This window comes from Engraulis encrasicolus, chromosome 15 (assembly GCF_034702125.1).
Source record: "Engraulis encrasicolus isolate BLACKSEA-1 chromosome 15, IST_EnEncr_1.0, whole genome shotgun sequence".
Taxonomy (NCBI): domain Eukaryota; kingdom Metazoa; phylum Chordata; class Actinopteri; order Clupeiformes; family Engraulidae; genus Engraulis; species Engraulis encrasicolus.
Window position 1 is genome coordinate 18,280,111 of NC_085871.1, and position 23,948 is coordinate 18,304,058.

A 23,948-nucleotide genomic window follows, 5' to 3' on the forward strand; every position below is an offset into this window, starting at 1 on the left:
TCTTCCCTCCCTTCAGCAGTTGGAGTGGAGGGCCATAGAGAAACTCAACGTGGTGTTCTGCATGAGTTTTGGGTAGCAAGTCTGATTTGTGCTCGCCATGGCGAGCGTAACCTACCTTTTGGCAGTATAGACAAATGACAAAATATTGCTTCAAATCAATATTATGAAATTTGATATTGTTTGACAGCAATACTGATATCACGATATTATTAATACGATATATTGCACAGCCCTAGGTTCAGAAAGTAATAGCCATGCCATGTGTTCTGTCTGTCTGTGCACTTTATACAGGTGGTTGTACTAATCAGCCATTCTACTTGTCAAATTTGTTTCCACTTAACACAAGAGGTAAAGTAAAACTAAAGAAATAAAGTAGCCCCATCATCATTCATACCCACCAACAACTGGTCCAATAGGCGCTGTTTGTTCACTTGCATGGCAATCGTTACGCGGGAACCTTAGAGCACTCCCCCCTGTCCATGAATTTGACTCGTTACAGTATTCAAATGGTGTCCACTCTTACGGCTGTGGGCTAGTTGATCTGGTTTGTAAGCGACGGTTGATGACCACTGAATTCTCTGGAATCCACCACGCCCTCCGCGCCATCATCCACCCATTGTCAACTGTAGATATTTGCATGTTTTGTTGATCCTTTGACACAACTTTACCAGCAGGTGAAAGAATAGGGAGGTGGAAGTAAAACCAATTGAAAAGAGCCTCTCTTAATTCGCTCATAATGTTATTCACTCAATCATGATTTTTCTGCTAAATTCTACTGGGTAATCCATTTTTTAAAGAAAATTGGCCTGTTGGCCAGTTTGAAGCTTCTGTGTGATTTCTATTTAAGGTGGCATCAGCTTATTTTTGAGGACACCTGCCTCCTCCTCTTCCTCTTCTTCCTCCTCCTCCCACTTTCCCCTCATTGTGTTATCCCCCTCTCCTTTACCACTGGCCTGCTGAGGAGTTAACCTCTGGGTCCCAGTTGCACTTGTCCCTTCGTCCCTTCCACAGTCCCTGGCCTTCACGTCCCACTTGTACTGTGTCGTTGCAAGTTGTGTACACACACACGCACACGCACACACACACACACAATGTGAATTACATGACCGCTACAAACTGCGATTGTGTGTGTGTTGGAGGTTGTTGTGTGTTCTGTGTCTCACCATAGTGTGTGTGTGTGTGGTGTGTGTTTGTGTTGCAGCTCGTCAGCTGACGGTGCAGATGATGCAGAACCCCCAGGTGCTGGCAGCTCTGCAGGAGAGGCTGGACGGGCTGGTGGGCTCGCCGTCTGGATACATGGAGAGGTGAGGACTCCTGATGGCCTCATGCCATGCACACACACACACTCATGCACACCTGTTTTTATTTCATTCTCTGTCATCTCAATATTGGGCTGGTGGGCTTCCCGTCTGGGTACGTGGAGAGGTGAGGAACCCGTGATGTCCATGAGCCACTTGCATAGGACTTTGTCAAGGTGCTTTAGTATACAAATGCACGAGCGACACTGAAGGCATTGATGTCTTAATTTATTAATGGAACTTCAGTCCGAGAAGTGCAGTAAAATGATTAACGTCTGTCGGGCTGCTGGGCTGACTGCCTGCCTTTCATGGGGGGGGCCCTCACCTGCCTTTCATGGGGGGATTCAAAATCAGGTGTGGATGATGTGCCATGTGTATTTATTGATGGGACTTGATTCTTGGATGTGCAGTAAAATTATCAACAGAAAAGAATCGAGAAACTTATCTGATTCAGGAAAGGTGCATGATCTTATGGTAAGCACAAAGACTGCGGCGAATTAAAGACCATCTTTTCTGCACTTAATGGCATTCCATAAATCCTCCCTCTGTGCAGTTAGCAGTTTATTATAGTGTTATTGGGTAAATCCCCATAAAAGTGTTCTTGGCAGCGCTCTCATTGCAGATTTTTTTTTTGAAATGTCTACTCAACACCGGTGGTCTCAGGAGTTATGAAGTCCTTCGCTAATTCCAACCGTGCTGTGAGTCGGCATTGCTTCCAAAAGAGCCATGAATTCGAGCACCGACTCGGACAGCATTCTCTGTGGCGGAGTCCTAATATATTCTGCCCACATTTCTCGCCTTTTAAAACGTGGCTTCTGAGACTATAAGGGAAAGATGAGAGCAACTCCAACTTGGGTCCTTTAAACACCATTGGCACCGTACAGGCTTTCTCTTGGCACCTCGAGCAAGACTGGATTTGAGCTGACCCATCTTTGGCTCCCAGTCTTAACGTCTATATTCCACTGTCATGGAAACACTAAACCTCTCAGTAGTCTGAGAGGGCTGGACTGTAGAGCCCTGCACTGTACAATAGAAAGATGGAGCAATGAAGTATTCAAGCCACGACAGTGTTGCTCGCTATTGCAATGGCCGTATTGTAGCAAATGCTAAATTGTTCAAATAAAGTAGCCGGGTTACACATTGCACTTTTGAGGGTTTATGCAAGCAGAATGTGTCCATAAACAAGCCCCAAATAAACATTGTCCATGAAATTAAGGGTTGCAAATGCTTTTACTAATATCCGGTTACATATTGATGTCCCGCAGAATTAACACGAATTACCCAGCATGATTAATACACACACACACGCACGCACGCACACGCATATTCAATTTCTTACAGTTGTGTTATTGACTTGTACTTGTGGCATCAACTTCCAGTGGATATGAGTGGCAGTTTGCAGTGACTGTTGTGTAGATCTTGGCAGTTGCACAATGGTTTATTTGTTCAGAGCCATTTACAATAGCATGTTGTGTGTAAACTTGGCGTTAGGAAGATTGAGCATGTTAACATGTTGTATGCAGGTTCTTGGGTGATCTTCTAAAATAAGTTTTATGGTCCGATAAAGGCCTGAACATTTTTCTCGTAATATAACAGTAGATGGACACACCTTATGATTTCCAGGCTCTAGGGAAACTGTTCACCCCAGTTTAGACACTGAGTAAATTAAATATTATTGTAGTGAACAAAATGAACTATGCACTTGCTGCAGGTGTTTTGTGCATGTAGGTTTTTTTTGTTTGTTTATTTTAGCACCGTTCAGCAAAGGCCGTTTTGGTCTATTGTTTAGAACCCTGATATGGTTTATGAAGGGTTTGCATGCAATGCTGGTCTATTTGACCTTGTCGGTTTTAGGAAGGCTCTGCTTTCTTCAAGCCTGGTGAATTTTGTTTTTTAAGCGTCCGCTGATTGCTGTTAACACTGCATGGTTGAGCTAATCAAGAGCAATATTTTTCCACTTCACACTAATGGGCAGTCGCGTCTTAATGCCAACATGTTTGACGGCTAATTAGCATGTTTGCGTATCAACTTCCACGTTCATATGCGCTCTTTCTGTATGCATGCAATGCAGTTCGGTTCGCAAGTTATCTGAATGAACAAGCCACTTTTTTTCAAAGCCAAATCATAGTTTGCTTTGAAGGAGAGCGATTTGTCTTTGTCATGGGCTGGGGTTGATCTGTGACCCATAGTTTCAGAAATGAGACCAGACGAACAGGCAATTGCACTCATGCATGTGCCACATGAACAACCCCCACATAAGCCGCTTACTAGAGGCCGACAAAGGGGTGGGTGGATGCTTAACGTGGCATCATTGGCATGCCAGCTCGGGCAGCATTGGCACACCATGTGTGGGGACAAGCTTGCACATATATACGGCCACGCACAGAGTGCTGATGCTGCTATTTGTTTATAGTGATGGAGGTGGGGTGGAGTGGAGTGGGCGAGGCAAATTGTTGACAGTGCCAGCCCTGATGTTGCTATAGCTCAACAGTGGCCGTTTCCCAATGTCCAGTCTTCTAGCCTTGCTAGGACGTGAAATGCCCAGTGGTTAGCGTTTCACATCCTAGCAAGGCTAGAACACTGGACATTGGGAAACGGCCTCTGTCAAGGACTCTGAAGACTTATGTCGAAACATTAGTCTGAATGCACTGAAAAAATAAATAGCACAACATAGACATCCATGTGGCACCAGATTGTTTTTCCTTTTTACTTACGTTTTAGTCCTGCTCTGGTTGCACCAGATTGTTAATTTAGAAGCGCGGAGTGCGTATCTCCTTTGCTTTTCAGCATCTGTGTCTGTACCATTTTGTTTGTTAGCTTTATTAGATTAAAGCTGGTTTGAAGAGACGGCTGGTTTGAAGCCAACAGAGACTTCGGTCCACATACCGTATCGAAACGTGACCATGTTTACTGACATGTCTTGTGTCATGTCTGCAGCTTACCGAAGGTGGTGAAGCGGCGTGTGAACGCCTTGAAGAACCTGCAGGTGAAGTGTGCCCACATCGAGGCCAAGTTCTACGAGGAGGTGCACGAGCTGGAGAGGAAGTACGCAGCCCTCTATCAGCCCCTCTTCGACAAGGTATAGTATCCTCGTATTTATTAGGGGTGTAAATAATAATCTAGATCAGGGGTACTCAATTAAAAGTCCCCGAGGGCCAGTTTTTCAAAATTCCTCCCAATAAAGGGCCGGGCCGGGCCGACACGACCCCCCCCCCAAAAAAAATAAATAAATAAAGAAATACAGAAATAAAATAAAATAAAACATGATAAGTCATTTGTAAGCACAATACACACGCACTCACACCCACAGCAGATATTTAGTTTCTAGTGACAGGATGGGAGAACATTTCTCTCATAAAGGGCCTGCATTGTGGGGTGAGGTGCCTGCCTTGCTCTCATTGCCACCCACCCTTCAGTATTTTTTTTAAATGACATAAGATTATCTGTTAGCCTATATTTGCAGACTACGTTCATAAAGATTTATTTCTTAGTGAGAAAACCAATAAGCCTGAAGATAACACTTTTCAAACACATGTTGCTTATTATGACTTTGTTTATGCAGCTCTCACATGCATAATGAGAATCAGAGGCAATAATGGACCCAACAAAGAGGACACATAGATAGGAGAACACCAGGTTTTGTCAACAAGAAAATGGCACATTTGATGCCATGTTGATTAAATGCAAAAGCCAATAATAAATTGTCAAGTTGCTCATAACTTTGTTTGCAGTCTTATGAGGGTCTTTGCATTCAAAACGAACTATTTGGGGACTGTTTAAAAGTGTGAAAAGTTTATTAAGCAATTCGTTTTTAATAGGCTACCAATAGTTAGCTGCCAGCAGAGTTCAAACACAGTTTGCCTTCATTTGTGTTAGCAACTAGCTACAGCTACTGCTAAACCAATTCGAAGTCCTAACACACTGTTTGCAATCAAATGTGGACCATTACTTTCAAAAAACGATGCATAGAGAACTTTGTGAATAGGCCTAATTTATTTACAGGCTCTGATACAGTCCTTCCCTTGTAGTCTACCTCACAACCTCTAATGCCAGCGTCGTAGGTAGGTATTGGTGCTTCTGTCCGGAGCCTGCAGTGACAGAGGGAGAAACTGCCTGAGGGGGCGGGGCACGGCACGCTTCTTCATTGCGTCTGTGGCGCGATTTCAAAATAAGAGCCGACAGCGCGATCGGACCAAAAAAAAAAAAAAAATTTTTTTTTTTTTTTAATTTTTCAAAATTATTCAAAAAAATTTTTTTTATTATTTTTCAAAATTATTCGAGAGCCAAAAATAGATGCCCCGCGAGCCACAAATGGCTCGCGAGCCGCTATTTGAGTATGGGGGATCTAGATGTATCGATCCTACAGCCGACGATTTAGTGTTATCGTATTGTGGGACATTCTTAAGTATTGAAAATGATTGAATCGCTGGCCCCTGTCCTATGCCCTTGCTCCGTAACATAAGATTCGATTTTTTTCCAATTACTTTTCTACTTTTATTATCATGGAGAATCCTTAAGTATCAAAAATAATCTATATCGTATCGTCATGGAGGCTGATTTACACTCCTAGTATTCATGGTTGATCTTACTGGTGCAGTAGTATTTATGGTTGGAATTGCCACTATTGAGTTATAATTCATATCATGTCTATTATAAATGTATGGATGCAGATGCAATAGTGAGTGGCTTAACTTGTCTCGCCATAGAGGGTCAATAAAACCGCATGGACATACTTTCAAGACTGAAGTCATCACCCCACCTTTTTGACTGGGCTAGTCAGTAGAAGCGATGCATAGTTCCTTGCAGTAGGTCACACCTGCCATAGAAACAAAGGTGCCAGTGTCGGTGTTGCCAGCATATTAATGTAATTTAAATTAGACCAGTTCCCAAGTCCTGAACCCTTTTTTGTAGACCAAGTCGCAACTTGGCAAACTTGTGTGAGGGAATTTTGTAGCTGAAGGCTGAACACAGTGCATTTTGGTCTCCCAGTGAGTGGCAGCTGACTCGGGACGTATTGATGTAATAAGAGAGGCTGCAGCACCTTCTAAACCATCACATGGAGTTTCTTTCGTGTGTCGTCCCCCCCGTCCCCGTCCCCCCCTGTGTTTACTTTGGCAGCATCGAGGTAGCCAGTGAGGTCAAGTCAGGACTGAATGAAAATGGGGGGGGAAAGTAAAGGAAAAAGGCTTGATGGCCAAAATGCTGTCGCAGAGAATTGAAGAGGCTAGCTTGTCTGTCTCTGAACAAAAACGCCCTCACAGCAGAGAGACAGGTAGCTTTTTATCGGCGGTTGCCACGGTCGCTGGCTGCTAAGGGAACCTGAGCTGGTGTTCACGGCAGACACCTGAAATCTAAAGAGCAGGAGGCGAGGGAGAAGGGGACACACACACATACACACACACACACACACAGTGTCTCGGTCTCAAACACACTGGTGCATCGTCCAACATGAATACACATCAGAGAACAGAGTGCTTCTTTTTCTGTCTTTTTTGTCATTTTACTGTAACTGCTATTGGGAGAGTCTGCCTCCTATGTGTTATTCTCTTGCAAAACTACAAGTCAGCGAAAAACTCTTCTAGGAGCCATTTTGTTTGAGACAAAATACTCTTAACTTCAAAACGGTGAAAAAAGGTGCTTTCAGCATTGTCTTCTCCAATACCTGTGCAGCTGGACATGGGGTTGTTCTACGGCAGTTTGCAATTTAGAAAAGCATGATGGATATTTCCAGTGTATCAGGTATATCACAGGGCAGAAATATGTCCAGGTTTCTCATGTTATCAAACTTACTGTGTCAAATGTAATTTAATAATTCAGCTCTGACTGCCCCAAAAAATCTTTGTGCAATAATCCAAAGCTGAGTTAACATAAATTTATTTTCTTGTGTGGCTATTTTAAATTGTTAGTCATGGATTTTAAATTGGTCCCGGGGTACTTTTTTTTTCTTTTTTTTTTTAAACCATTTTCTTTTCAACCTTGTGCAGTTGAATAAGGATACAGTTGAGTCACACTTGCTCTCTGTCTCTCGCTCTCTCTTTCTGGTTACAGCGTAGTGAAATCGTCAAGGCTGCGTACGAGCCCACGGATGAGGAGTGTGAATGGAAGGCAGATGAGGAGGAAGAGCTGAGCGTAAGTAAGCAGGTACAGGTGACCTCCATACCTGCATGCCCTCTTGCATCAATCACCCCCTGCAGCTACTCTCTCTAGCACGCACAGTGCACACATACTGAATCCTCTTGCACCCCTTCCAGCTGCTGTCTTTTTCACACACACACATACAGTGAATCCCCTTGCACCCCTGCAGCCACACCACACACACACACTTTTTGAATCTGACACCTGGTCCCCACTTCTCCACTGGTGTCTACTGCTCTGTTTCTTTCACCCGTCTTGATTCTGCTACTTGTAATGAGCAACCTGGATTCAATAGTTAGAATCCAGTGACACGTTTTCCGAATTACCTGGTTTTGCCCCTTAAATTCAACCAGACTATTTGACTGGACTCATTTGTCATATTCCAGTACCACATATTCCAAATAACCTGGTCTTGTCCAAATCGACCAGGCGATGATTCAAACATTCCAAATAACCTGGTTTCGCCTCTTAAATTCAAACAGACGATTTGACTATGTGGTACTCTGGATCATGACAAATGAGTCCAAACTAATGGGCATCACTGGCTCTTACTGGATCATATAATCATGCTGGGTGTGAGTGAACAGATGCACTTGGCTGTCTTTCGGGCTTTTCTATAAACTCCTCTGCCTGATATTTGCTTCTCGCTGGGCAAAATGGATTCCTTAGTTACAAATCCAGTGCTGCATATGCCCAATGACCTCGTTTTACGCATCTAATCAAACCAGGTAATCGTTCAACCAGCCAATCATCTGGCTGCATTATACAGGTAAAAACCCAAGTCATTTTGAAAATGTGGCACTAGATTGTAACTAATGAATCAATTTTACCAATTGCGGACACTGAACAGCTCTTCCTACAGTCTCTGGCAGCTTAGCTTTTTAAGCTTAATTATTTATTATAATATTTTACAGCGTATCTCTGTGCTGTCGTGAGGCTTGAATGTTAACTCGCTGTGTTGTCGTCAGGACGAGATGAAGGACAAGGCGAAAGTGGAGGAGGAGAAGAAGGATGAGGAGAAGGAGGACCCCAAAGGCATCCCCGAGTTTTGGCTGACCGTCTTCAAGAACGTGGACCTTCTCAGCGACATGCTGCAGGTCAGTGTGTCCCCTTGTCTACCCTACTTTTTTGTCTTCCTTCCTCCTTTCTCTGCCTTTCTGTGTCGTCTCACTTTTCGTCCTCTCTCCTCCTTTGTCTGTGTCTCTCTTTGTCTCTTGTCCTGCTCCTCTTTCTGCCTGTGTTTGTGTCTTGTCTCTCTTCTGCCTCTGTGCCCCTCCTCTCGCTGCTCTCTCCTCTGTCTATTGTCTTTCTTTCTCTGTCTTTTTTTCCTTCTCTGTGTCTTTCTCTGTCTTGTCTCTCTTACCTCCTCGGTCTCTCTGTCTCTTATCCCACTCATCAGTCTTTTTCGTCTGTGTCTTACTCAACATTCCTGTCTGTGTATAGTGGGGATGCACTATGCATTCAAGAGATGGAGTCCAACCCTTGATTAAGATAGGCAGAATTTATTTAGCATTCGCATCAAGTAAAATATGCAACCATGGGCTATAGCTCGCATGCATTGCCCCATCATCCTTCAGCTTCCAAATGCAGCATCAGACAACAACGGAGGCAGGCGAGGGAGGCGGATGTTAAGTAGGTCATCCGCCAGAGAGCGAGGGTGGGAGAGACTCTCTTCCTTGTCTGGTTAGTCGCTAGCATGGCCCGCTGCTGCCACCTGATGGCGGTGTGGTGCACAGCAGGTGGTGTTTTGGACCACTCCATCTTGATAGGCCTCAGGGTTCTTTCACCCCTTCTGATCAAAGTTTGCCAGCTCATTGTGAGTGAGGGGCTGAAAAGTATTCAGAAGATACAAACCAGTGCCGCAGATTCCGAATGATGTGGTATTGCCTGTCCCAATGCCCCATGTGCCACTGAATTGTTGCTTCTGGGACCTGGTTGCCACTCACTGCTCCGCTCTATAATTGGTTAGTAATTGCTGCTTTAAAAATACATATTTAATTGACGCTCCCAACAGTTATTTCAAAATGAGCAGCAACACCTCAACATGCGTTTCTATTGTGAAGGCCTTGGTGTAACCAAGGTCATCCTGCACAGTTTGCCATTCGGGGCAATTTGGCATGGGGAGGGGTGCTTAAGGTCCAGCCCGATTGAGGCATTGGGAGGAAGGTTTACTAATGTTCTACCGCCAAACTCTGCTAGTTGGACACACAGAAGTGCTTGTTAATGTAGCGGATGCCATCACAGAAAACACAATCCGTGAAACCTAACATCTGTGTCCATTGCACTGAATTCTGAGACATCAGGCTGGGAACACAGTCATGGACCACTGCTGATGTTAAAAATGTTGTTTGATTTGCATTAGTAACTGATTATTTTCTCTCCTCAGGAGCACGATGAGCCAATTCTGAAGCACTTACAAGACATTAAAGTCAAATTCTCAGATGCTGGCCAGCCAATGGTGAGTTCATGCAGAAGTAGCCCTGCTACTGAAATGCAATTCTTTGGTCGGGGACGTGCTTCTTGTCTTGACTTAAATTGCGCACACAATCACATGTGCCCAAGTGCACATACTTTGCTATAAAGAGCCATCAGAGTGCTATGCATGATACTGGAGGCATCATGTGAGGGGCAGGTGGCCCACGGGGCTCTTAATTTTCCTGCATTGTTTGACTACTGCAACCTCTACATGGAAATTTGGAAGATTGCCCTCGTGGCTCTGTCATTACTACACTGTACGCACACGTCTGTGTACCGTGCGTCTGATTCTCTACTACACGCACAATTGACATGCGCATGGCAACGTGTTCACGCACGAAACGTGCACGTGTATCCTACAGCAAGCAGATCCCCGACCTTTAATTGCTAAAGAACGGGCTTAAAATATTGACTGAAGTCATATGGAGTCATTTTATTGCTGTGTCTTTGTTTTCTAATGTGTGGCTTGTTTGTGCGATGTCTACCTATAGAGCTTTACATTAGAATTCTACTTTGAGCCCAACGACTTCTTCACAAACACGCTGCTGACGAAAACCTACGTCATGCGCTCCGAGCCCGATGAGACCGACCCCTTCTCCTTCGACGGCCCAGAGATCATGCGCTGCACAGGGTAGGCATGGCAACAGCCAACACAGTGACTGGAAACTGAAACGACTTAACCTGTGAAGACGTGGCCCCTGTTATAAACTGCCTGTGGGCAGAATGCAAGGACCAGGTTGTAATGCATTACTGTAGGCACTGTGTAAATGTCATAGTATTTTCAAGCATTTACAGTATTTACAGCAGTATTAGACTTTTATACCATAGTGATGCAGCACTATTACGGCATTCCCCTGGCGGAACGACTTGCTTCAACTCTTGAAAGACTGTGACCCCATAATGCAACACCAGCTTCAAGTTGTGTCTAAAAGTCGTTTTGGCTTTGCTTGAACTTAAAAATTAGTTTGAAAGATTCATCAACTTTTATATCGGTATGAAGACCATGTCTGAGTCTTTTGTGCCATTTTTCAGTTAAACTGGACCAAGCCGGTTCTGAATCATTGGATCCTGCCTTAATTGTTCTCAATTAATAAGAATCCCGCGTACAACCCTTGGGGTGGCCGAAGATGAAAATTGTCAATCTATGGTTTCAAGTGTCCAATTGGCCGGACTGCTTGTTGGTATCTGAGACCTCTATATGGGTGTTTCGTGACCGGCTCTGCCTCATGTTCACTTTGCCTCATCACCAGGTGTCCAATTGACTGGACGAAGGGCAAGAACGTCACACAGAAGACCATCAAGAAGAAGCAGAAGCACAAGGGGCGCGGCACAGTGCGGACAGTCACCAAGACCGTCCCCAACGACTCATTCTTCAACTTCTTCACTCCCCCAGAAGGTAGGCAACTGCTCCACCTATCCACCGCTTTAACCATACACGTCAACGCTAGATACTGTGTTTAGCCTTTTCGCGTGGCCCAACCCTTGGCACCGCAGTCACAGCCCTTATAAGAACAGCCTAGCCACTCGCTATTATTAGTTGTTTGTATTAGTTTGTATTATCTATGGTTCGGAGACCAGAATGAATGGGACCCAATGGAGCTAGATGCTAAAAATCTTAATTTTCACCCAGGTCTCATCAACAAAGCTCAGATTTGAATGTCGTTCTGGAGATTTCAATAAGGGTTTCACTCAACAGTATAATAAAAAAGCACATATGTCCGTTTGATTTGTTACAGGAGGCGTTTTTGTTGCTCACTACTCACTAGCATTTTGCTAAGGATGTGACGTCATAGACACTTAAAAATCACTTTTTAAGCATATGCGTGGCTCAAAAGATCTAAAACTCAGCCGTGGGTATTTTCTATATATAGTCTTTCGAAAGCAACATCCGAATTACACAAGAAAAAATCATATACTGAGATAAAGGCACCATGAGGGGTTTTGCTCCATAGGACTCCATTCATTCTGGTCTCCGGGCCACCACGTGGACAAGGGTGGAACTGCCCCTTCAGTTCTAAATCTGCCATAGAACTAATATAAACCTGCCTCGTTTCGGAAACCGGAAATACACAGTGAAATCAACCAGTGGCGTATCTGGTCTCTTACAGAATCTGTGCCGCAGTCAAAGAATCGTATAGGGATAGAAAGATATCCCGAACTCTGCACATCCATTGCAAAAAGCGTGTGCTCAAATTTGGTCTCCCAAGGGGGCGTTGCCCCCTCCTTCCTCCTCGTAAAGGGGTGTTCACCCGACATCACATGGATACCGGAAAAAAAAACTAACTTGATGTATCTTTCTCTCTATACGATTCTTTGCCGCCGTCTTGGGCTGGTATCTCACTTTTCATAGATTTTACCACCACCTACAGGAGAATGTGTGCATCTTCCTGTCACTACTTGATGCTTGGCTTAACATGACGGCAACTTGACTTCAGCCATTAGATCCAATACAAAGGAGTGGTCAACTCTGCATGTAGTGTGTTCATGTGCTTTGACACGGTGTTTACATGTAAGAACTGCAAGTTTTTGTTGTGGTTAAGTTGCAAAATCTTACGACACTTTGTTGTTCTCCCTCTGCTCCTGTCGGAAATGGTCGCTGCCTCTTTGCAGTTCCAGAAAGTGGTGAAATGGTAAGTGATTTGATTTCTCATCACTTTTTTGACAGTACGGTAGAAAAGCCCCATTATTTGAATCTACAGTGTTCTGTTGTGGTACACAAGGACTGAGACCTTGGTTTGCTGTGATTGGTGCGTTGTAATGCTTATTATGTTGTGATTGGCCCGCTGCAGGACGAGGACTCTGAGGCCGTGCTGGCTGCAGACTTTGAGATTGGCCACTTCATCCGCGAGCGCATCGTTCCCCGGGCTGTGCTCTACTTCACAGGAGAGGCCATCGAAGACGACGACGATGATGTAAGCGCTGCTTGCAACGCTGTGTGTTTGTCTGCGTGTCCGAATGTCATTCACACGCTTATTTCAAACCTTCATAAATGTTTTTGTGTGTGTGGTGTTTTTGCATTTGTAGACCAATGCTTAGTTTTTTTGTAATATTCTTAAATTTTTTGCTCTTTCTTCTAGTATGACGAGGAGGGCGAGGAAGGTGATAATGAGGTAGGATGATTTTCATGATTGCACCGCTACTGTCTCGACGGCCAAATAACCATAAATGAAGTTTTCCCATTCAATCCATCTATCTAATTCAAAGAACATCTGTCTGTCTCCTCCTGTTGGTTCGTATGTTTGTCTGTTCCCACGCATAACTCTTGACCCCCCCCTCATCCGACTGCTCTCAAATTTGGAGGTTATCATCATAATGGTATGGGTGTGTGCAGTGCCGAGTTTCATGTTTTTGAGGCAAAAAGCCAAAAAAATTGTCCATTGTTTTTTTTTTTTTGTAATTTTCTTGACTGAATCATTGCTAACAAAGTTAGCAACTTACTTGGTTGTGAATGGTAAATTGCATTGCAGCCGAGTTAGTTGCTAAGAGGTTAGCAATGGCATTTTTGAGAAGTGGTGCCCAGGGCGCTGTAGCCACCCTCCCTGTGTAACACAAAAGCACAGAACTACAGTGCTGCTCTTGTACGACACTGGTTAAATGAGTGCTCTACACAGACGGACCGCACTGTGCATTTATAGACTTGTACAGGACAGCAATGGTTCCCCACAGAATATTTTCACGCATTACATACCACGTGTATAGATCTTCTAACAGCTTGCTCTAGCTAGCTGCTGTTTATGGAACAAAAAAGTTTTGATTGTTGGCACATTGCTAGTTTTTGTACTCACCGTTTTTTTTTCTCCGATGTTTTCAGGAGGGAGAGGAAGAGGCGGATGAGGAGAACGATCCAGAATACGATCCCAAGGTAAGCCCTGAGGCATGATGGGTAATGGGTCCCGGTGACTTGAACAGACCTCAACATACAGAAAGAATGTAGTGAATTGCTACGTGCATTGCTTCGCGTGTTAAATTGGACCAACGTCCACAGTCAAAACTCATGCTATAATGAACTGGGGGCATTCTTGTGCACGCTAATTTGCTATTTGCACGACATTGAAGTTGCGTTTTTATAGTTGGGGAATTGTTGCTTTTTAATGTAGTAAACACTTACAGTAGTTTTGCCTTGACTGTGTCTAAAGCTAGTGTGGCTACCTTTTGGGGAGGGGAAAACTGTCTTCATTTTTTTTTTTTTTGGTTTAGTTGCAATGAAATAACCGCTGTTAATTATTGCATGCCTCCATGAGCCTTTTGCTTTTACAGTCATTGCTCTACTTTGGCGAAATGCATGTCATTCACAGTCGGCAGACGATGTGATTAAAAAGTGTACTAATTTGATACAGTCTGGTTTAACCGTTACTTAACTCCTTTTGGGAGAAATCCATTTACCGGAGGATTTCTTGTGATTGAAACATGCCTGCATTCTCAACCAAACTAAGGCTGTGTTTGTGAAGCTTATCTTTACTGAGTATCTTTTTTTATCATTATTTTTACATAATTTAAGTATTCGTTAATGTTTCTCATCTTGGATCAGTTGGACACCCTTTGTCAGCTCCTCTCTAAATTTCTCCTTACTAGGTGTAAATGATGTCTATAGAAATAACCCTAATCTATCCTGGTAGGTACAGCTTGTGAGTCCGTTTGGCTTATTTGCACCCCTCAGCATCACCCACCGTCTCTCCATCACCCCCAGCCCACCCAACCCCCTCCTCTTAGACCTCCACCCCCTTTCCTTTGCTCTCCTCACCCCTCCCCTTGTTTGCCTCCATCCCTGCACTTACAACTAACCAACTAACATAGTGGATTGACTTTTTGACCATTTTTAATTTCTTTCTCTTTTATTTTTTTATTTTTTAAAAACCCGAAATATTTTTTACAGATATTGTTGTTTTCCCCTCCCTCCTCCTGAATTGTAGCTAGCGTGTGGACCAGTGCCCTTTCTGTATGTTGACCATTTGCCCGTACCTTTTTATATATTTGATCCTAGTTTCCTGTGTTTTTGGAAACTTTTTCTTTCTTTGCCAACCAGCTTTGTAGGTAGCAATGACAACCTGGCGTACAATATTTGGTTGGTCGGGGAAAAGAACCAGATTTGTGGTGGTCTGTGTGTGTGTGGTTTGTTTGTTTTGTAAGAAAAATAAGCACTTTTTTAACAGACTCTTGCTCATTGAGTCATGTTGGTGTGCCATTCTTCCCCTGAGTTCACCATCTGTGCCATTTTGTGTGTGATGGAAGCGAGGATTCCGTTATGCCCACACACACCCCCGCCTCCTCCCCCACAGTGTTTGTACGCATCACGTCCTCTACCTCACTTCCTGTTCCCCTCCATGAGTGGCCTCTCTCCCATCTCCTCATTATCCGTTCCAAGGCTCCATAAGTAAAGTACTGTGATCTTCACCTGAGTTGCATTGCAACCAGGGTTCCAAATTGACCAGCCATCCGACCAAACGCTGGTCAAATTTCAGTTTGGCTGGTAGAAAAGACCAACATACTAGCCACCTTGACCCATTACTGAGTGTGTTTGGCTAGTAAGGTTAACTTCTGCTTGCCATTTTGGCTGGTGATGAACAAAGCTAATTAAGAGCCCTGATAATGGCTCTGCAAAGTCCAACTAGTCCTGCCCTTTCTTGACGGGCCCCTAGTCTTTCCTCAGTGGGATGCGCTGAGGCGATGAGTTTATTCAGATAAAGGCTACTGGATGGATGGGACATTGTCATCTTAATGTTACCAACTTTTCTGGTAAATGAAGTCCAAATAAAACCAGACGACAAAAATTACTTCCAGCGGTTTTAAAAAGAAAAGAAAAAAGACCCACAACTTGTTCATGGCCTATAACATTGACAAAGTGCAACGGGCTACTTTTGCACTGACTTACCATGACCAAGAGCTGTTGTGAACTGAAGTGTCTAGTTTGCAGTAGTATGCATTCCTATTCAGTACACTGCTGGCTGCAACAGGCTATGTTTGTGCTTTAGTAGGCAACTGATGTGTGAGTGGTTTGTTTCATATCTTAGACTTGTATTTTTGTTCAGTTGAATTATCCTCTCAATCTTTCCATTTTGTGTCCTTTGCAGAAGGACGGCAATCCCCCAGCGGAGTGCAAGCAGCAGTGATGTCTGCGCCGCCACCACCCCTCTCCCCCCATCTGACGGCCTTCTGGATCAACTGCACTGTAACCGCTTCTCCAATTAAAACATAGTTACTTACCGCCTTATAATGTTTTGTATTTTTCTTGGTAGAAATGGATTTCACTAAACCAACCAACCGACAACTACAAGAGTAAAAGATTTTTTTTGTTTGTTTTTGTTACAATGAAGAAAATATGGAAGAACTCCGATGTGAGCTGTGGTTCAGCTCCACATGCGTAGTATTTTATTTAGATTTTATTTTATTTTTTTGTTCTCTTTATATTTTTTTCCTCTGTACAAATAGTTAGAATGCAGAAACCCCCCCCCTCAGAAAAAAAGCATGTATCTCACTGCTTAAAAAAATGGGGGGAAATAGTTTGGGTTCTTATCAAGTCTTTTGTCGTATCGCTCTTGGACAACAGCTGTAGAACAAAATGTCTTGTCTGTGGGGAAGAGGAGGAGGAGGGTGGGGTATAGGAAAAACAGAAGTGTGCACACTGGGGGGAGAAAAAACAAAACAAAAACCTTGTTTATACGTTCCGACACTTAACAAGTTCCATGCCCCCACTGATCGGTAACCAAAGCTATGGACACCCTGGCTGCATGAAATGTTTGAGGTATGCGTGGTGTTGTGTGAAGCGAAGTGTGTGTCTGTTTTTACACTGTTGGAAATTGAGCTGTTCGTCTGTTCTGTATTGCAGAAACGGACATCTTTTGGCCCACAAAAAGGGAGTGAAAAAGTTGAGGCGAGTAACTAATATCAACATTCCACTTGGATCAAAGTGACACTTCACGAGCGTTCAGATTAGCATATCGATACTCAAGTCAATTGTAGTTTCTTTTCTTGAGCGTTTTTACACAATGTTAGGTGACCAATTATTAAAATCGTAAAATCTGGATATTCCTGACTAAAGTGAACCTCCTTTTTAAAAAGGTGTCAAGGGAAAAGTGTTAGCCTTACATTCCAGCAGATATACAAGTCCCATTGAACGGTCGTAATAGGAAAAGGGTTAGAGTACTAGTTGGCCATGCCAGTGCCTCTGCTCCCCGCATTCCCCGATTGTGGCCCTTGGGGCCCGCTGGTGCATGTTCGATCTTTTTCTATAGCAGTTTATACTATTTCTCCAACATGTCGACAGTGGTGTCCTCTCCCCTTATGAAGCACTTTCACCCTTTTTCCTCACCAATATGAATCGGGTGGTCAAGTGTAGCTTACCAACAAGGCTGCACTTCAATGGCAGGGTAGATGGTAGGGTTTTCCTTTTTTTTCTGGATTTTTCCCGGAATCAGTTTAAAGAGTCTCACTGGTCGCACGTGGCCGCTTCTCCCGCTTCCTATTGGGTCTTCCTCACCCTCTATAATTAGGAGGACTCCGTAGTCTTGTTCTTGTGGGTTGCCCATGGATGGTGAAACGTAGGTGTGTGTGTGAGACACACGTGTGTTCTAGCATAGCCTACTGCAGTGCATTTGCTGCCCAGAGAGCCGATAACCAGCAGCAGCAGCAGGAGGAGGAGGGGGGCCACTTAGAATCCAGTCTGCCCCTGACCACTGAGAGCAAGGCCCGTCACTGTGAAGGGGAAGCGCGTGTGTTTGTGAAAGTGTGTGTGTGTGTGTGAGATTGGTAGATGGTATGTGACTGAAACTACCATGTCCTTTGCTGACGTCCTGCTTGGGTATTGATGGATGCTGTCGCTTGTAGCTCAACTCAGCAGAAGTTTCCTTAAATAAAAAAAAACCTGATGAGCAATACTGTTAAGGGGAACAAACCGAAACTAAAAATAAATATGTAAAAATATGGCACCGGCTTTTTGTTGGGTCAGTTGTTAAGGTGTGTGTGTGTGCGTGCGTGCGTGCGTGTGTGTGTGTGTGTGTGTGAGGCGCAGGTGTCCAGCCTCTTTTGTGCTCCCCGGGTTATAATGTTGAATATGTACCTGTCAGGGGGTCCAATGGGATTGTGTGTTTCTTGGTCCTCTCTAAGCAGCTGTTGTCAAAGCAAAATGCCATGCTACAAAATACTAATGTACTCAATAAAACTGTAAGTGTATGTATATTCATGAATAAATTGGTTAAACGTGACTTTTGTTGGATTTTACTCTCTGTGTTTTGTCAGGAATGAGTTCTGCCTGCTTTGTGTGACTTAGAACAACATTAATGAGCTTTAGAGAAATATTAGACACCTTACTAAAATGCATACAAGCCCAAGCATTTTTAGGGGCCTCATGGACTGTCTTGTGTTCAGACCTTAAAAAATGTGCAGATGTGTGCACACCGAGACATTCAGAGGTCTATCTGCATGCAGAGGTTTTTATGCATAATTTCCATGTGGCTAGGGCCGTAACCAGACATTTTCAAATACCGAGGACAAATACTGTGTGCTGTACTGTATACTGTACATTTAGAATGCTTCAAATACCTTAGTCAAACGCTTAAGTTTGTTTTTATTAATCACTGCATTGAGGATAAATGGGAGTGTCGTATACAGACTGAATTTATCATTGATCATATATCAATTTTCTTCATAAATAGATTTTACATTACTGAAAAAAATACAGAGGAAATGACTTCTGTGTCCTCAATGGTAGTTACAGCCATGCATGTGGATTTCGTTCAATACGAAATCCAGTGTACATGCACATGTCAAGTCAAGTCCATCTTTACACAATTGAAATGTACAAAGTGACATTTTTGCTTGTGGACTCAAGTTTTGTATGTGAGGCATCCATGTCTGTACTCTGGATTGTACATTTCAAAGGCAAACACAGTAATGGATTACATGAACATTCAAACTGGGTATTGACAACTCAGTGGTGTGGGCGAAACTGGTGTTTGCTCCTTCAATACCTCACCTTGGTGGGAAAGGAGTTGGTCATCAAAGACAATTTGTCAGTACAGTATGTTACTGCAGTTGAAGTGGTACTGATGGGGAAGGGTTGGGAAATGACCAAGTATAGGCCGTGCAAAGCACCCCCACAATTTCCAGTTTTAACTGATTTCTGTGTTCAGTATTGGCTGTTATCGTCAGTGCTTAATTTGAGGGGGAGCTAGCTCCGGAACCTTGGATGGAACCTCAGGGAAAGACATCACAGACCGAGCCACCCATCCTCTGTGCTCCCGGACCTCCCACTTGACAAATTAAGCACTGGTTATCGTAGGCTATTGATGCAGTAGGCCTATGGTCTGCAATGCCATACTGTAAAGTTTCAACCTTTTTATTTTATTTATTCCCCTCATCCCATAATTGCAGTGTCTTAACGACCGCAGTCTTGTGGTAATCCACCTTTAGTGTGCCGTTTTGTAGGCCTACATGGCACCTCAAGGTCTCATCTAAAGGTCTCAAATTGCCTACACGGCTAGATGTAGTATGTGTATACAGTGTATACAGTGTACATAATAGGCCTACTAGGCCATTGCATTGTTGATTTTCAATCAATCAAATGGAATTGCATCTACTATGATGGAGAGAAACAAGTTGTAGGCCGAAGTCCAGTCCCTAGCAAGCAGGTTGTAAACAGACCAGTTCTTCTTTCTTGCCACAGATGGCAGTATTGTAGCGACTGAGGCAAATCAATTCAATTAATAACCCGCAAGACCACATTTACCGGGCTACCTTCCAATTGAATGACATGCACACTGTTACTTCTAGGATAGCCTAGGCTACGAGGCATAGGCCTAGGCTACTTGTTGCCTATGCCTACTATAATATTCGTTTTACAGAATGCCCACTCTGGTCCACAGAGAACAATGTCGTTTGGCTTGGAATGAAAAGGGTGGTTTTATATAGCTTTTCGTGGGCCTTTAAATAGGCCTACAAAATTAAAGGTAGATTAACTGAACCGACAATTGTTGAAGTAATACAAAGCCAATCCAGCAATTGCAGGCCTACGTTAAAAAAAAAAAGGAAAATTAATTCCTCACAGGGAGCCTGTGCCATTCTCTTATTCTGACTGTTTCATATTTCTTTTGAACGGCACTATTCATCAAAATGTGTGTTTTATACCACGTGGGCCGACAACAGTCAGGGTGTTAAGTTCCATGATGACTGACATTCGCTACAGTAGCCATGTGTCAGTCAGCTTCTTTGCACATGAGACTGTTTCCTCTGGATGTCATTGGGGGGCGGTCCGCACAGCCGTAAACGGAGAAAACCCTCGTCGAAAACTACTACACATCTCAGTTACAGCTAGTGCTGCTGCCGTCTGGATCAAGTACTGGACCCCCTTCTGTGGGAGATACAGTGCCATTCTGCCTGGCTGATGTTCGCGCACTAGCCTATTAATCTCCAAGCGAAGCGCCTGGGTATTTTTCCTTGTCTTTCACACGTTCCGTTCTCGCAATTCAAAGAAAGATTTGGCGTCCACTGATCATGCTGGAGAACGGCGGAAAGGTGCTCAAGGAGGGACTGTTGGAGAAGCGGAGCGACGGCTTGCTGCAGCTGTGGAAGAAGAAACGATGCGTGCTCACCGAGGACGGACTGCTGCTGCACCCGCCTAAGCAGCACGACCACCCGCACCACTATCACCACGCGCACGACCATCCGCATCACCACCACTTCGGCAAAGTCAAGGAGCTGCACTTCGCCAACATGAAAACGGTGGACTGCGTGGAGCGCAAGGGGAAATACGTCTACTTCACCGTGGTCATGGCCGAGGGCAAGGAGATAGATTTCAGGTGTCCACAGGACGAGGGCTGGAACGCGGAGATTACGCTGCAGATGGTGCAGTACAAAAACCGGCAGGCGATCTTGGCGGTCAAGTCCTCGCGACAGAAACAGCAGCTGCTCGTGGCTCAGATACCGGGAGGACAGAAGATGATTAGAAACTCGCCTAACGTTGCCTGAACACCCCCCGCGACATAATCGACATTGACATTTGCGGTAAGCCGTTGGTTTGCGTGAGCGAGAGGCTGTTGGCAGTCAGAGCACACACACACATGCACATAGGTAGCTGCAGCCATATGCCCCATCATACGCAAATTGCTCTAGCCCCTCCGCAACCTTTGATATTTGATGAGGTGCAATATTTATCTTATTAGCCTACTTGGAGTGGATGTGCTCGTGCCAGGCACTGGCAAGTCCAGCAACCCTTATAACAAAAAAGATCCAATATCGTGGAGTAGGACAGCCCCCCCCCCTTTTTTTAAGCATCTTATCCACTATTCAGAGCTCGACCCCTGTAGAAGGCCTGCTGCATCATAGCCTGGGTAATAGCCTAATATTGGCCTATATCATTACCACATTGATGATAATAATAATAGGGCTATTTTACGCATCAAACGTATCACACCAGAAGCCCTTTAAATAACACAAAGCTGAGACGCGAGGTCCAGGCTCGCTTACATATTTTCTGTCAGTAGCCAAGGAGTCTGGAAGCTATGTATCAGGTTAGAAGGGGATAGCGTTGGTGGGGTTTCCCATTATGCTGTATTGCTTTCACTCATGTGAAATCTGGATACTTCCCCTCTGAGCCCTGGATGCTATTTTTGGGTTCACGCGCGGAAGTTGTTTCCAGTTGGCGCGCGGATGATGGTTCTTCTAGCGCTGGAGCCTGCGGCTGCCCTGTCACCCCTGACCTGAGTCGTTGTAATTTATTTTGTCTGCAGGTTATTCGCGGGGCGAATCGAGGGAGCTGTCGGCCCCGTTGGTCCGGCCACCTGGCCTGGCAAGATCGGCTTCCAATCCAGGGTCGGCTCACCAGCAGCCACGGAGCTCCGTGCGGAGGAAGGAAGGAGGAGGGAGGACGGAGAAAAAGAAACACCTCCTCTGTTCGCAGCTCCTGTTCACCTCAACCTCTCGGGCACTTGGTTCATTATTTACGGATTGTTCAGAGGAGGAAAAAGAAAAGCAGATACGAGATGAAAAAAAAATGGAGAACAGATGTCTTCTTGTCACGAGCGGACATTAACTTACAGACTTAAAGAAGTTGCCTGCAGAATCGTTTTTGTTATTTATTATGTGTATATATTTTTATATTTGACCTTACAAATTTAACATGTTTGGGAGTGGTGAGGAATTGTGTAGGCTATGTGAGAGTCCAGATAAGCACCTCTCAAGCAATTACGCAGCTAAGAGACTGTTCCCCCATACGCCATTTCTGTGGGAATAAGAAGACAAAAGAATTCATCAAGTACAATAGCATGTAATGCCTCAACATAGTAAGAAGATTTTGTCATCTTTTTAATTAAACCAAAGACTTTCATTGTATGGTTTTGACAATAGAGTAGCCTACCAACTGTGGGGGGAAAACAAGAATGTGAAAAGAATCATTCAAATTAGTCAGCAAATCTGTTATGAAACTAGTAGATCATTTTTTTAATCAAACCATGTGTCACTGAGATGATTTTTTATGTCAGCACATGTCTGTCTGGTTGAGGACACGCCATCAGTTCTGCAGAATATTCTTTGTCAATGGCTACCACTAGCCTACTAAGAACCCTGTTTACCTCATACACAATTGTGGGGTTATCTGGGCCTATTCTGCAACAATGCATACTGCACCTCCACTGGACCTGGGATAGGAAAGGACGAGGTGTGTATGTGTGTGTGCGTTTGTGAAAGGGGGGTCCAACTTTGTAATATCCCCACCCCTTCTAAATTAGTGTAGGCTACTCTATGGTGGGTGCGAATAAGAACCCCCCCCAGCGATTAATACAGCTCGCCTGATGTTGCGAAAATCTTGAACCACACCCCTTTGGTTTTTGAGATTTGTTTTATGTCTTCCTTGACAAATTTCACCCTGTCTGTATCCCCAGTACTTCCTGAGACAGGCAGTCCACAGACACGCACACACACACACACACACACACACACACACACACACACACACACACACACACACACACACACACACACACACACACACACACACACACACACACACACACACACACACGTCACTGCTCATGACTGGATCTCTTACCTCCCTATGGACTCACTCAAATGTGTTAAATGTTTGTTTGTCCTTTCTTTGATCTGAGAGTTATTTTCATACTACTTAAAAATATACATTCCATTTCCAATGACCAATGGCCTCGCCTCCTGTCATTGTGTTGCGTCCTTCTAATGGCTTGTGAAATATTGCAGTCTAGTGTAGCATTTACTTTGATCTGTCTTAAATGCAGACTATCAGCCAAGTGAGGATTAGATAGGTGTGTGTGTGTGTGTGTGTGTGTACACGCACGTGCACTGTCTGTGCTTGCATTTGTCAGTGTGTGTGTGCAGTACGTATGCACTGTATGTCTTTATACATGTTCATTTTTTACATGCATATGCATATGTCTTTGTGTGTGCGCAAGTTTGTGTGTACGTGCACATGTCTCTGTACGTATGCATTCGTGCATGCAGATATCTTCATCTGTGAGTGTGTGTGTGTGTGTGTATTTGCATGCATGTACTCTGTAAGTGGGTGTCTATCAGCATGCACTTTGGTGCGAACACTTGTGTGTGTTGTGAGGTGGATGGTTGTCAGGCAAAGTGTGCCCAAAAGGAAGCCAGACAGGCAGCCAGCCAGCCGGCCGACCAGCCAGGGCAGGCAGGCAGGCAGGCAGGCAGGCAGGCAACCTCTCATCGCCTCATTCATTTGCTCCCGACCCTGGAGAGAGACTGCTGTCTCCAGCCGTTTGCTGTGTGAAGTGTACAGTACAACTCACACACACACACACACACACACACACACACACACACACACACACACACACACACACACACACACACACACACACACACACACACACACACACACACACACACACAGACACCCACACCCTGCTCCCCTTTTCCCTGCGCAGCTCCGGCTATAAGTAGCCGCCAGTTCTCAGAATGACATTTCCCTGTCGAGGCCTGTCATTGAGATAAACTGTCAGCCTGGCGCTTCTGCCTAAAACCCCCCATCCACCACCACCACTACTACCACCCACCCACCAC

At 44.4% G+C, this 23,948-nt stretch overlaps 2 protein-coding genes across 4 annotated transcripts in view; both read left to right on the top strand.

The window, feature by feature from the left end:
• nap1l1 (nucleosome assembly protein 1-like 1) overlaps window positions 1-18,106 on the top strand; it is a 33,050-nt gene extending 14,944 nt beyond the window's left edge. Inside the window, exons 4-16 of one of the 3 annotated variants that reach the window (XM_063217166.1) lie at window positions 1,202-1,304; window positions 4,236-4,377; window positions 7,347-7,439; window positions 8,402-8,530; window positions 9,820-9,891; window positions 10,400-10,539; window positions 11,159-11,304; window positions 12,519-12,538; window positions 12,698-12,820; window positions 12,986-13,018; window positions 13,720-13,770; window positions 14,481-14,520; window positions 15,977-16,119. In XM_063217166.1, coding sequence (XP_063073236.1) covers window positions 1,202-1,304; window positions 4,236-4,377; window positions 7,347-7,439; window positions 8,402-8,530; window positions 9,820-9,891; window positions 10,400-10,539; window positions 11,159-11,304; window positions 12,519-12,538; window positions 12,698-12,820; window positions 12,986-13,018; window positions 13,720-13,770; window positions 14,481-14,486 — 1,058 coding nt within the window. In that variant the 3' untranslated portion in view covers window positions 14,487-14,520; window positions 15,977-16,119. Of the gene's footprint in view, window positions 1-1,201; window positions 1,305-4,235; window positions 4,378-7,346; window positions 7,440-8,401; window positions 8,531-9,819; window positions 9,892-10,399; window positions 10,540-11,158; window positions 11,305-12,518; window positions 12,539-12,697; window positions 12,821-12,985; window positions 13,019-13,719; window positions 13,771-14,480; window positions 14,521-15,976 lie in introns of all 3 variants that reach the window. The other 2 variants (XM_063217165.1, XM_063217164.1) reach the window with 2 other exon arrangements.
• Window positions 18,107-20,166: 2,060 nt separating this feature from the next.
• On the top strand, window positions 20,167-22,573 carry phlda1 (pleckstrin homology-like domain, family A, member 1). The gene is made up of 2 exons (XM_063217916.1): window positions 20,167-20,903; window positions 21,629-22,573. Exon 1 carries the CDS (start codon window positions 20,394-20,396, stop codon window positions 20,865-20,867), a length of 474 nt encoding a protein of 157 aa, XP_063073986.1. The 5' UTR covers window positions 20,167-20,393; the 3' UTR covers window positions 20,868-20,903; window positions 21,629-22,573.
• The last annotated feature ends 1,375 nt before the right edge of the window (window positions 22,574-23,948 follow it).

Coding starts and splice junctions, on each gene's coding strand:
- phlda1 (XM_063217916.1), top strand. CDS start 20,394: ATGCTGGAGAACGGCGGAAAGGTGCTCAAGGAGGGACTGTTGGAGAAG.